At 36.2% G+C, this 14126-nt stretch overlaps 1 protein-coding gene across 5 annotated transcripts in view; it reads left to right on the top strand.

The window, feature by feature from the left end:
- CLTC (clathrin heavy chain) overlaps window positions 1–14126 on the top strand; it is a 65981-nt gene that overhangs the window by 15703 nt on the left and 36152 nt on the right. For all 5 annotated transcript variants that reach the window (XM_067714520.1, XM_067714521.1, XM_067714522.1 and 2 more), the window contains exons 2-7: window positions 4089–4296; window positions 6993–7261; window positions 7812–7973; window positions 10055–10168; window positions 10594–10767; window positions 13633–13830. In XM_067714520.1, coding sequence (XP_067570621.1) covers window positions 4089–4296; window positions 6993–7261; window positions 7812–7973; window positions 10055–10168; window positions 10594–10767; window positions 13633–13830 — 1125 coding nt within the window. The remainder of the gene's footprint in view (window positions 1–4088; window positions 4297–6992; window positions 7262–7811; window positions 7974–10054; window positions 10169–10593; window positions 10768–13632; window positions 13831–14126) is intronic.

Consider the following 14126-nt stretch of genomic DNA (forward strand, 5'->3'; position numbering starts at 1 on the left):
TTACAGTCAGCCCTCCCCTCCATATCTGTGGTTTCCCATCCATATGAAGGACTTTCCAGCATCTGTGGATTTTTGGTATCTGCGAGGGGTCCTGAAACCAATCCCCAGTGGATACTGAGGGATGGACAACTGAACTTATTTTTTGGAATCTGAACTAGACTTACGTGTCAAGTCCTACAGTATTGCCACTTACAGACCAGTGTCCAAAATCTAGCCTGGAAACTAAACAAATTACACAGTTTGGGTGGCTTTCTTTAAAGGGGGAGCAGTTTTGTGCATGTGCCATTAGTGTTTTTTTTTAAAGGGAGAATGGAAATACATACTTTCATGTGTGCATAGGATATCCAAGATGGAAAAGTATCTCTAATTGCTAGGGGGAGAGAGGTATTACTGGAAACGTGGAGTGGGTGACTTTTCATAGTGTATATACCCTTTTGTATAGTATGAATTATTTGCCATGTACATGTAATAACTATTCAAAAAAAGTAATCCCTTTTCTTGGGCCTAAGTTTATTGACTCCATATTCTTATTTTATAACAGCAAAGTAAAAGTTCTTTGAAGTTTAAAAAAAAACACTTTATTATAGAAACTTCCAAGTATATCTCAAAATAGAATGTCCCCATCTTCAACAGTAGCAACACTTTGCCAATTGAGAGGATAAAAAATGTGGCCAGAATTCTGATATTGTTGTATATTTTCTGTAAATAGCTGCAAGTTTGGAGATGCTTATACGGTCTCTGAATTTATTAGTGGTTTCTTCTACAGTCTGTAATTCAGTTTCTGTGGTAGATAGCTCATACACCATCAGACCTTTATGATTGACTAGAATATCTTATGGCTAGTATGTGCTGTTTTGAAAATGAAATCTGTTTAAAAACATTACGGTGTTTTTTGGCTTTTTTTGTCTGCGCTGAGTGGCTTGCGGGATCCTAGTTCCCTGACCAGGGATCAAACCCGGGCCTCCATCAGTGGAAGTACGGAGTCCTAACCTCTGGACCACCAGGGAATTCCCTATGTTGTATTTTAAAGTTTTAATCTGTATGAATATTGCTAGACACAGTTATCTAGTATGTGTGATAATGATCCTGTTTTATGATCCTATTTTATATGATCCTTTTATGATCCTTTTATATGATCCTATTTTAAGAGTGCACCTAACCCAGAATTGTGATTAATGATGGTGACCTGTCCTATGACTGTTCTGGGATGTTTTCCTTTTGAACATATCCTAGGAAAATATGGGAAGAATTGGTGAGCGTTCTGGGCATTCTCACTGAAAAGTATCACCAGTAAGGAAAAATTCTTACTGACATTATTTGAAGAGAAGGGAGCAAATGTAACTTTCTGTTAACTGATAGGAATAGGTCACTTGAAGTTCTGTCACTTATCCTAACAACTGGGATAGGCTTTTTAGGAAGGAGAAGTTTCCTATTTAGTTGTATAAATGGGCATTACTTAAGTAGGCTCCTTAAAATGTCTAAATATGTGGATTGGTGAGAATTTGCCATCTACCTCTTGTTTAATTTTGTTTTTTAAATAAAGGGTGTATGTTTGTTTCACATGGAGTACATTCTTGATAGAGAAGACTAAAAATATATATATGCATAGCTTTCTTGGTAGAATGTGTTTAATGAGAAAAGAAAATAAGGATCACCTAAATTGTGAGGAGTACAGGAACCCCACCCGCTTTGAACCAGATCTTTGCCTTTTCTGCAAATAAAACAGCTCTGAGGCTGAAGGTCAGTGCTGAATTTTGACAACATGTGCCTTTCTTGCTGCATTTATCTGGAGATCTAGCTGGGAATAAGAAACACATATTTCTTGACTTACCTTTTTTCCTCCTCTTTGCTGCCTTTTCTAATAGTGTTTTCTTCTCTTACAGTTGTCTTGTACCTGCCTCTTATGTGGAGGGGTGAAAAGGAATCTATTAGAATCATTTATGGGTTCAATTAGTAGTGTTTGTGGTCTGCATCCTTGTTTTACTTTTAATTTTACTGTTTGACTAACACTATTTGTTTTTACTTTCTCAGACATTGTAGGATTTAAGCTGTGACAGTTGGGACTCAAAATCGCCTTAGGTGAATGCTTGGTAGTGACTTAGAAGCATAGAATTCTTATTTTACAGAGTAGTCTAGAAGATAACTTGTTGCTTTTACATATATAGTTCTGGGAGCTCTAGGATCTACTGGAATATTTTTTTAATTATTGGAAAGGTAACTATCAATTAAGCTTAAGAGTCTGAGGACTGGTCTACTCAGAAAAACGAATGTACCCACCTCACGTGAAACTAGACGAACAATTTGGTTTGTACAAGGCTTCCTTTAAGCCCACACACAGTGTCTTCATATATTGTTGAGGACCACTTATATTTATCTTCCTCCATTAGTTCTGAAACTAAAAGTCACTAAAAGTTAAAGTTAGGAAGAAATTAAAATTAATAATTCATAAAGTTTTGTTGTAACCAAACTCATATATAAGTTACATATCTCACAGCTTGTGTATTTGCCTTGCACTGCAGCAGATACTTGAGCTTGTACAACTAGTTAATCTTCTACTTTATTACCATGTTTGTGGTAATAGTTAGACAATTGCTTGCCTCCTTGCCCTGGTATTCAGTGACTTAAGTTACTGTAACTATACTTCATAATTGGTTGTGCCTGCAGTCATTGAGGTATAAGAGGGAAGTGAAAGTAAAATGTAGTCTCTTAATCTTATGTTATATCTTTTTGAGATCCTGGTCTGGTTATAGTTAAGCACTATTGGCAGAAGAGTTTGACAAAAGAATTTAAGTTAAATACATTTAATTTGGCTCAGCCAGTCCACAAGAGAGTAGTGACAGTGATGGTCTCTGGGAAGGGAAATAGGCTATCTGGGGAACAAAGGCAGGAGGAAGACTTGATTTTTTTTTTTGCTTCCTGCGCTTTAAAATTTTTGTTTGATTTTGTTCTATGTGAATTTGTTATCTATTGGAGGAAAGGAAAAAAACAAAAAACCCTAGGCTGGTCAAAGCTAAGAAAGCCTTCCAATAGCCTTTGAGTGGTACTTAGTCTATTATACTACATTTAGTCACTCAGAGAAATGACCCACTCTGGTAGAAGTCTTCTTTTAACAAGTGCCTTTTGTTCTTAATACACTTAACTAGTTTTCAAAGACCTGCTGTCTTTAGGTCCTATATATTCGCTTAGCAAATACTTTAATAGCTTCTGAGTACACAAAGCAAATCTGATTCCATTATTTTCCTTGTTAAAATCCTTAAGTAGCTTCCTTTACCTATAGAATAAATTCAGAATTCTTACTGGGGTACATTTAGCTTATCAGTCTAGCCCTTGCTTGTGTTTATAACCTTAATTCTCTACTCTGAAAGCCTTTCATTCTATGTTCCCAATGTTACAAAAGTACTTACAGTTCCCTTAGCAGACCACACTTGTGTATCTCTAGGCCTTAGCATTTGTTCTTCCTTCTGTTGAGCGTTCACGTTCATTCCCTTGCCTGTAGGCCTCCTTTGACAGGATCTCTTTTTCCTATCTTGGTTTTGGCACTTTTTGCAAAGTATTGTTTGTCTGCTCTGGCTAATCCAAGTTCCTTTAGACCAAGAACCCTGTGAAATTTTTAAATCTCTCATTTTATGCTGTAATTTAATTTTCAGATTCCTGAGGTCCCATGCATATGAACAAGTAACTACTAATTGCTAAAGGGGATTAGAGAGGACAGATGCAGTAGTTCAAAGATCTTAAACCAAGAAGCATTGATTACCTCAGGTCCCTTAACCCATAAAGGCTAGCTCTCAGATGTAGCTCTTTCCTTTATCTTTATATCTATTTATTCTGCCTCTTAGTTGTAAACAGAGGGTTATACATCTCAAGTTACAACTACAAGGTTATAACAAAACAATTGAATGCCATATTTGTTGGAAGAGAGAAGGTCCATTATAGTAATTGCCTCACTTGAATCAATGGAGTTGTCACTGTTGACCTTGAAGCAATAATGGTTAAGTGAGGATTTGTAATGATAACAATACATGAATATCAAGTCTTTCTAATTCGCTTTGTAATATGATTTATTAATATTTTTTGTTTTTTTCCCTCAGCTCCAAAACCTGGGTATAAACCCAGCAAACATCGGCTTCAGTACCCTGACTATGGAGTCAGACAAATTCATCTGCATTAGAGAGAAAGTAGGAGAGCAGGCCCAGGTGGTAATTATTGATATGAATGACCCAAGTAATCCAATTCGAAGACCAATTTCAGCAGACAGCGCCATCATGAATCCAGCCAGCAAAGTAATTGCACTAAAAGGTATAAAAAGATCGTGGGTTTTTTTTCTTAAAACTCTTTTCCATGTATAATTTATTCAAATACAATAATTAGGATCTATTTTTTTAGTATATTGATTAAATTTGGTTAAATAGATCTGCAAAGTTAAAGCTGTTACTGTATTTGATTTTTAACTACTTTCATGACTTACTAGGCATATTTCTGTGAGATGTCTTACTTTCTACGCATAAGATCTACTTGGAAAATTTTAAGTTTTAGATTAAATGAATTTAAATTTTATACCTACAGTGTGATAAGATTGTACTGAAAACATAACTCCATATACAGAAGACATAAGAAATTAGTGATTCATATTCTGGAATAAAATGTACTTTACTAATATTAGCACCTAAACATTGCAGAAGTTTGTTGTGATGATAAACTTGCTCTTCATGCTGTGCCTTTTTTATGCTTCAGGCTTGTGTTTCATTTAGATTATCAAGTTCTAAAAATGGCTTGAATTTACACTCATTTTTAAAAGTGTGTGTGTGTATAGGTGGGTATTAAATTTTTGGAATCAACGGTGTTAGAGTTTATTCAGACTAACTTTTTAATTGTCACAACAGGGAACTGTACAGCCTGTCAATCTAAACAGAGTTCAGAGAACCTCATACTCTCTGGGAGTCTATGTTAATTTTTTGCCTTTGAACTATAGACTGAGTGAAATTGACCGTTTAAAACGGGTTTTTAAGAGGGCTAGGTAACAAACTGGCTGAATCTGAAAGGCACATTTAATTGCCTATTTTTTGCTTTGTCGTTTTTCTTCTCGGTTGTAGGAGGAAGAGTTCAGATTCCTAGTAATTTCTTGATAAATTTGTGGGTGACTTGTTAGAGGTGCTGAAGTATTTAAATAGACTTTTAAATACATTTTTTTCCCACATGATTTATACTTTGTATTTAGTAGTAACTCTGGTTGGAGATTAAATTGGTTGGCTGAGGGTCGGGGGGCAAGCATATTCAAACAAATAAGTCTCCATTACATATCCAAGATAGGAGTTGATCTCATCTCAAGGAAAGATGGTCCAGCTTTTACCTGGGATACTTGCTTTGTGGCAGTGATCTATTATTTGCTTCCATTAAACAATACATATTATACTTTAAGGTATTAAGCTCCCTTCAGCCTCCTTAAAGAATTTAAATTCAACTGCTTAGCAGCTCTCACACCTCTATTAAAAGGCCATCGTTTTAATTTTCTCAAAATTCTTTGCTATTTTTAATGTTATTGTTATTTTATCACATTTCTTAATGCTTTCTTATGTGTGCAGATGGTGAGTTATCTTAAATTAGATTGTATTAGTTATTGTCCTGTTCTATAAAAAGAATAAATTGAAATGATTTGTGCCTGTATGTCTACATTACAGAGTTAAGCTGTCATCCCTGCCCTCCTCCCGAAACCACCCCACCAACCCCTTTCATGTAAAGAATAAAATGTATAATTAACTAGGGGTTGGGGAAGACAGCAGAGGAAAGTACGTCATTCCCAAATACTACTTCCCTCTGAATCCAGTTTCAAATCCCTTGGTTTCTTTTTATAAACAGGACTATAACTCTCACAATTGTTCAAGTCTGGTTGTGGTTTACATATTGTGTGGGATGGGAATAACATTCTTCGTTTTATGGAAGAAGCTTTTACCCATGTAGTAATTAGGAAGGGTCGTGGTACAAAGCTGTATGTTTTGTGTCCCGTCCCATCCCTCTCTCGACCCCCACTCTCACCTCCATACTATCTTATAATTTTTGTTCTTCAGGAGCCAGATTCTCTATGGCTCAGTAATGGAGTTTTCCTTAGTCTCCAAGGACTAATCTGAATTAGATAGCCTAGTGTCAGCCGTGGGCTTTTGACCTCTAGTCATTTAAACCAAATCACTTTTCGGACTGTGATGGATTTCAAATTATAAGTACAAGCCTTTGCATCTGACTCAGTGAACTGTTAACATTCAAGGCAAATTTCATCCTTCTTTTACTAAATGTTTGCTGTCTTAATTGGATGAAGCTTGAATTTTGTTCTTAGCTCTAGTATATTAACATCTGAAACTGTCCTCCTTTGTCTCCCTCTCCTTTTCTCCAGCACCCCTACCTTCCCTTTGTATCTTAAACCAACTAAACGTAGCATGCACTTCTCTTATGTGCTAGTGGTACAAGGTAGAGTTGAAGTATATCCTCTTCCAAAGAGAAGTTTCCACGAGATTTAGTTGAATGGTGGGGGGGTGGGGGTGGGGCGGGGAAGGCTGCCTTTTAAAAAGTAGACATTTTCCCCATGTGCTTGAATCAGATTTGCTTTGTTCTGTGTACCTACCACTAACTCACTTTATGGGTAAGCATTCTTAATTAAGCATGAAGATTACAACTTGTTTTCCATTGTTAAGTGAGCTGTTCTTTAGACTCATTAGTTGAGATTTAGAATTCTCTGGAAGTCATACTGTCTGTTTAAAATGTCTTGATTAGAGGTGATAGAGTTTTTGCGTCACAGTTAGGTGTAGACTACCCAGTTTCAGCTATCTCTTCAGTGGTTGCTAGTCTGTCAGTGTGACTTCTGTAGTTGGTTATTAGTCTCATGATAGAACCATTTTGTTTGGCGGTTACAGATTTTGCTGCAGAGAGAGTCTAGTCTAGCTAGATATTAATTTATCCTGAACTTTGCTTTCTTAGTGATTCATAATTCTTAATTTTGTTTTTAGCTGGGAAAACCCTTCAGATATTTAACATTGAAATGAAAAGTAAAATGAAGGCCCATACCATGACCGATGATGTCACCTTCTGGAAATGGATCTCTTTGAATACGGTTGCTCTTGTTACGGACAATGCAGTTTATCATTGGAGTATGGAAGGAGAGTCTCAGCCGGTGAAAATGTTTGATCGTCATTCTAGCCTTGCAGGGTGCCAGATTATCAATTATCGTACTGATGCAAAGCAAAAGTGGTTACTTCTGACTGGCATATCTGCACAGGTAACATTTTTCTAGTTTTTAATAAAGAAAAGGTTTAGAGAATTAATGGGCTCAGAATGCAGTTTATTTTGAAATTAGGTTGTCTTTGCAAATCTGATTTATTTTGGAAGACTGTTTTTTTTTCCTTCCTTTTTTTTGTTTTTAGGAAATAGAGGTTGCTGGCTTAATGCTTTTATACTAACATACAGTTCAGAGTACTCTTACCAAGGTGTTTTTAGGTCTTATTTGCAGGTTGAGTGGATAATGAGTTCCTGTATGAATGATTTGGAATTTATTGTGGATATTTACTGCAAAATGAGTACTCCTATATCTTTCTTTTTTTAAAGATAGTGTAAAGAGATGGTTGTATATGAGGCACATTTTAAACATTCATGTTAACGCTTTAATAAGAGAGTGTTTGCAGCTAAATTTTAAATTAAGAGGTATCAAATCTACATTGAGAGACTAACAAGGAATTGTAAATTCTTGTAAGGCATTCTAGTTATTTCAGTAGTTGTTGAATCTGGGAGTTATTGGGTCCCCAAACTTTATTCTGCTTGATCTTTTGTAGCAAAATCGTGTGGTAGGAGCTATGCAGTTATATTCTGTAGATAGGAAAGTGTCTCAGCCCATTGAAGGACATGCGGCTAGCTTCGCACAGTTTAAGATGGAAGGAAATGCAGAAGAATCGACGTTATTTTGTTTTGCAGTACGGGGTCAAGCTGGAGGGAAGGTAAGTTTTGCCTTTGGAAATTGTTTTAGTGAGAACTTATCTTTTTTGTTTTTCTGTTACTAATTAATTTGTTACCTAATTTCAAAATAGTCTTCTCCCTTTCTTGCTAATTTGTTTTTAACATTCAGATTTGTGGTGACTTAATTTGTTTCAATTCTGTTTCTAGTGATACTTGTCCAAAATGAATGTTCTTTAACAACTTATTTGTATCAGCTGTTTATAGTAAGATTTTATTTTCATTGCCTTTACCAAAGGCCTTAATTTGATGTTTTTCAACTTTACTGCGCATAAGAATCACTAGGGTGGCTAAAATGTACATTTGTGTGCCTTCCATCTAGAGAGTCTGATTCAGTAAGTGGAGCTCATAATGTGCATTTTAAAAGCTCTAGGTGACTAGATAGAATGTGGACCACAATTTCAGTACCATTGCCTTAAATCAGAGCTTCTCAACGCTGACTATACATTGAAATCACCTGGACAAATTGAAGTACTTTGTAAGGTTCTTAGTTTCAGACAACAGAAACAGGGTGTGGTTGATTAGAGCATAAAAAATTGAATGAAAGGATAATGGATAGTTTTCAATAGCTAGGAAGGTTAAGAACCAAGCTTGGAAAATTAGGAGGAATAAGGGAGAATGGGCAGCAGCCAAAAGTCCTGACACAGAACTCTGCGGACCTGCTGCTGCTATGATTGCACTGCTGGATGCCACAGTTAGCACTGCTGCCCCTGGAAACTCAGTTTGACTGCTTTTCTCATTGCCATAGCAGAATCTCTGAAGTCTTAATATTTTTCCATGCTAAGTAGTTTTTAAAAATCAAGACAGAGATTGCCTAAAATATGGTAATCAATAGCCTTTAAGCTGGATGGCTAGTCATCCTAGTTAAGGATGAGACCACCCTAATAACTTTCATATGGTTATATATCTTGGAAACGGAATTATTTATTGTTTTAGTCCATTCTTGACATGACTAAGCAAAATATATAATACTCTTTCATTGACATTATTTGCTTTCTCTTGCCTCGCTCACTGATGTGAAGCATCGGACATTTAAAATCAGAATGTTCTCATCCAAATTTGTGAGGTGTATGTGATTAGAGCGACAACTCAGCCAGCTTAAGTGCATACTTACCTAAAGTGCATACTTTAGAGTAGGTGTGGGCAGAGAAGAATTTAACAACTTAAGTTAGATTTCTATTTGGAAAAACTAAATTATAATCAAAAGCCCTTTTGTGGATATTGTTTCACCATTCTTAATTTAAAGTAGATTGAGGTGTGATTGAGCTATTCAACCGACTTTTTAAAATTTTTATCTTGAAATAATACATATTATTCATAGGAAGCTGCAAAGACAGTACAGAGAAATCCCATGCCCTTTACCTAGTTTACCCCAAAGGTTACATAGCGATGTAGTACAGTAGATAAACCAGAAGTTGACATTGGTTCAATTGTGTCATTTTATCATGAATAGATTCAAGGTACATACTATTCCGTCACCACAAAGATTTCCCTCTTGCTACCCCTTTACAGTCACAACCACTTACCTCTCCCTTACCATCTTTAACTCCTGAAAATCACTAATACTCTCCATTACTAGAATTTTGTCTCTTCAAGAATGCTATGTAGGGCTTCCTTGGTGGCGCAGTGGTTGAGAGTCCACCTGCCAATGCAGGGGACGTGGGTTCGTGCCCTGGTCCGGGAGGATCCCGCGTGCCGCGGAGCGGCTGGGCCCGTGAGCCATGGCCTCTGGGCCTGCGCGTCCGGAGCCTGTGCTCCGTGGCGGGAGAGGCCACAGCAGTGAGAGGCCCGCGTACCGCAAAAAAAAAAAAAAAAAAAAATGCTATGTAAATAGAATCATATAGTATGTGATCTTCTGAGAGTGCCTTTTTTGTGTGTGTTCTCACGGGGCACAGTGTCCGTGAACGTTCATTTTATTACTGAGGAGTTCCATGGTATGGTTGTACCATATAGTTTAATGTTCACCTATCATAGGACATTTTGGTTGTTTTTAGTTTGGGGCTACAAATAAAGCTGCTATGGTCCTTTTAGCATTTGATCATAAGTTTTATTTTCTTTTGAACAGCTACATATCATTGAAGTTGGCACACCACCTACAGGGAACCAACCCTTTCCAAAGAAGGCAGTGGATGTTTTCTTTCCTCCAGAAGCACAAAATGACTTTCCTGTTGCAATGCAGGTATTTTAAGCAAAACAAATGAACTTAAAATCTCTCCTCTTAACACAATTCAAAAACTACAACTGATAGTCAATATAATTTAAGTGGTACCTTTACTCAAAAATAGTTTGTTAGTGAAACTTTGTAAAGTAATACTCTTTCTTTAATGTAATATATAAATTGGGTTATCCCAGGTTGTTCAGTATGATGTTTTTCTCTTTTATCTTATACAGTTTATTAATATTCTTGTGTTTTATGTAAGAGCTTGGGATATCCCATATTTGAATTTGCTGTAAAAATGAGGAAACCATAAATACTAGCTTTTAATTTTTCATGTAAGCCTCTTGTCAAAGTTCTAGAATTTCACCATCTCTAAAATGGAATTGGACTAAATTTTCTGTTTATAGATTCATTATTTTACTGAACTGTTGATTTTCTTTATACAGATCAGTGAAAAGCATGACGTAGTATTCTTGATTACTAAGTATGGTTATATCCACCTGTATGATCTTGAGACTGGTACCTGCATCTACATGAATAGAATCAGTGGAGAAACAATCTTTGTCACTGCACCTCATGAAGCCACAGCTGGAATAATTGGAGTAAACAGAAAGGGACAAGTAAGGAAACCTTGAAAATTAAATTAAGTGATAAAATAAAATAGCACTTATTAGTGTTAGCTTTTTTCAAAAAGTAAATGGTAACTTTGGATGTCAGAAAATAATATATACCTAAAAATGCAGAAGCATATGATAACAGTCTCTCTTTAACACTGTCTCAGAGAAACTATTTGGCATACAGTATAGCCACCTAGGATTGTGTGTGTGTCTCTATTATCAAGAGAAGTAACTCTTCATGCAAAGAAACTAGTAGGGTCATATTTGACAGACTGTGTACTTTTTTTTTTTGGCTGCACCTTGCGGCCTGTGGGATCTTAGTTACCTGTCCAGGGATTGAAGCCGGACTCCAGCAGTGAAAGCGCCAAGTCCTAACCACTGGACCAACGGGAATTCCGAGATTGTATACTTTTTATAGGGGTTTTCTTCCTATGATCTCTCTAAGACAAATTATCAACTACAAGGAAAAGAATTCTTCTTACATCTTTTTCCCTACCTCTTTAATTATTACTAAATGTTTAATGTTGGAAGGTGATATGTTACAGTAGCTATGATATGTTCAGTGAGGGTACTTGAAAAGTTATCCAATTAGGGAGTATATTAGCTGTTCTGAATTTGTCACATTTGACATACCTCCTCATACCACCTAACACAAGTGATCCTTTTTCTGTGTTTTAGTGTTTTAATGTAATTTAAAATATACCAGGAAGTATCTTTTTCCCTAAAAAAAAAAAATGGTTAAATTTTCAAAAACAGTACTGTTACTGGCCTTGCCTTTTACTAGTTTTCCTCCAAATTAGTATTTTCCCTAGATGGTAAGCAAAAGAAGTAGATAGGTTTTTTTCTCCTTTATTCTGTTAATTTCCAGAAAATGGTATGTATATGAAGAGAGAAATACTCTAGAGAAAGAGAGTCTTCCCCTACTTACGCATCCTCTCCCTCAATTCCACAGCTGGTTAGGTGCTTCTGCTCTATGTCCCCAGATCTTAGGTAGCCCTCTTCATGGCACTTACCACAATGAATTACAGTTGTTTCAGTCACTATTCTCCCTTAGGAAAGGGGCTTTTCTTTGTTTAATTGTATTTCTACACCAGTCAGTGTCTGGCACAAAAGCTACTTTAAAAATTTAGTAGCGTTCATCTATTCAGTTGCATGTGTCTCTCTTGGAAAAATCAAGAATGAATGGGTCTTTTGGTGAACTAGGTTAGTGATAATTTTATAATGATAAATTTGTTAAGCCAGAGACTACTGTTTTTTGGGGGTTTTTTTGAGACTATTATTTGAACTAAAGTATCTTGCATAATTTTACCATATATATTTAATATTCATAACTTTAATTCTGGGAACTTACTGATTGTTTTCCTCCCCTTCCCCCCACAAATTTTCTGTGCCAGCTGCTTTGACTAAGAAGGTGAATGTTTACAGTAACCTTTAGGCTTCAGGGCTTTACTCTTTTGATCAGAGCCAACCAACTATAGCTGGACCTATGCCCTGAAGGAATGAGTGTGTGGTTTCTGTTGGTTGAAAAATCAAAAGTGATCAAGATGACATTGTTGCCAATATCTAGCTTACATTCTGAACTTGGTAGAACAGAGTACTTTAGAAGGTACAGGAACCTTCTTAGAAGTACAGGAACTTTCTTTGTCCCCTGTAGATCTTAAGTACTGGTTTCTAGAAATCTGCTAGTACAGTCTAAAAGTAGGATAAAGATGAAACTGGTTTGGTGTTTGGGGAAGACTACAGAAAGTATAGTTAGAAGCGGGTTTGTTCATCTCCCTTATTTTTCCTAGGAGGTAAGTATTAAATTAAAGATGGGTGGAATGCAAATGACTATAAAGAAAGTAATTCTTCCTTTTTTTAAAAGGTGTGTCTTAATACGGAGTAGAGTGACACATTGCAGATATAAGATGTCCTAAGCTTTTGGCGATGGGGGTCAGATCTGTAGAAATGAAAGAATTTCGGAGGTTAAAATTTTTTTACTTTCCTCAAAAGGAATAATAGAACAGGCAAATCGATATTACCTATCTGTTTGGTTATTGAGTTCTCATTTATTTAACAAATATTAAGCATTTACTTTGTGCTAAACACTGCCTGGTGCTAATAATACAATTAAACAAAGATAAGTCCCTTTCCTTATGTGGAATAGTGACTGAGAAACACTTAGATGAGAAATAATAGTATGAGAACTGCTGTTAGGGGTAATATAAGTAGTTTACTGGGATGTATACCCGCTCTGGTGTTGGGGAGAGGAATGGATGCATAGTGAAGGGCTCCCTTTCTCTTTGGCAATTGACAGGAATTCAGCTTTTAAGCAGTGTTCTGTGACTTATTAGGAGGACTGAGGGTAGATAATTGTTCTTCAAAAAGAAGCAATTAGAAGTTCCTCTTCACTGGTGCCACATTTATTAAGTACCTACTGTATACCTTGCAGTATATAAGGTGCCTGAGGATTCAGTGGTCCTCCCCTCATTGAGTATATAATCTGGACTCTGGGAATGTAAATGTAATTAACATTACTGAAAAATACTAGAGTTAGAAGGAATGTACCTTAAACTTCTTCCAGATGAACTCATACCATGTTAAGAATGAATGAATGGTAGCAAAGCAGTTAGAGTTTGGACAGTATGAAGTGGGGAGTTATTTATATTATAAGATGGCCATATTTTAGGAACCCGCAAATAGCTTAGTACCCTTTAGTCTTTTCTGCCCTCTTTTTTTTTCTTTTTTCTTTTTTTTAATGGCAATAAGAAAGCAGCTGTCACAGTTTTATTACCTTTGTGACTCAGTAGTCATCAGCTCTAAATGGATTTGGTTTCACTGATGCTCACATGAACACATTGCAGCTATTCACTAGATCTTAAATTGCAGGTTCTCTCAGTATGTGTGGAAGAAGAAAACATAATTCCTTATATCACCAATGTCCTACAAAATCCTGATTTGGCCCTGAGAATGGCTGTACGTAACAACTTGGCTGGTGCTGAAGAACTCTTTGCCCGGAAATTTAATGCTCTTTTTGCCCAGGGAAATTACTCAGAGGCAGCAAAGGTGGCTGCTAATGCACCAAAGGTAAATAGTTATGAAAGTGAAGTTGCCATGATTGGATTAATGCTAATATGCTCTATTTCTAATACTGTTAGTTAGAACTAGAACCAGCTTTCCACAGAGAAACTAACCTTTTTTAGGATGTGTTTTCCAGTAGAATGAGTTACTTGTCAGTACCTCTAGATTTAATTACTTTTCTGTGCTCTAGATTTGGGTAGCTTTTTAAAACCCAGGATGTCAGAATGATATATAGATCTAACAAGCTGTGATTTACATAGATGTAATACTGTTTAGTTACTCAGTTGTTATACTGTTTGATC

The sequence above is a fragment of the Pseudorca crassidens genome, chromosome 19 (assembly GCF_039906515.1).
Source record: "Pseudorca crassidens isolate mPseCra1 chromosome 19, mPseCra1.hap1, whole genome shotgun sequence".
NCBI lineage: Eukaryota > Metazoa > Chordata > Mammalia > Artiodactyla > Delphinidae > Pseudorca > Pseudorca crassidens.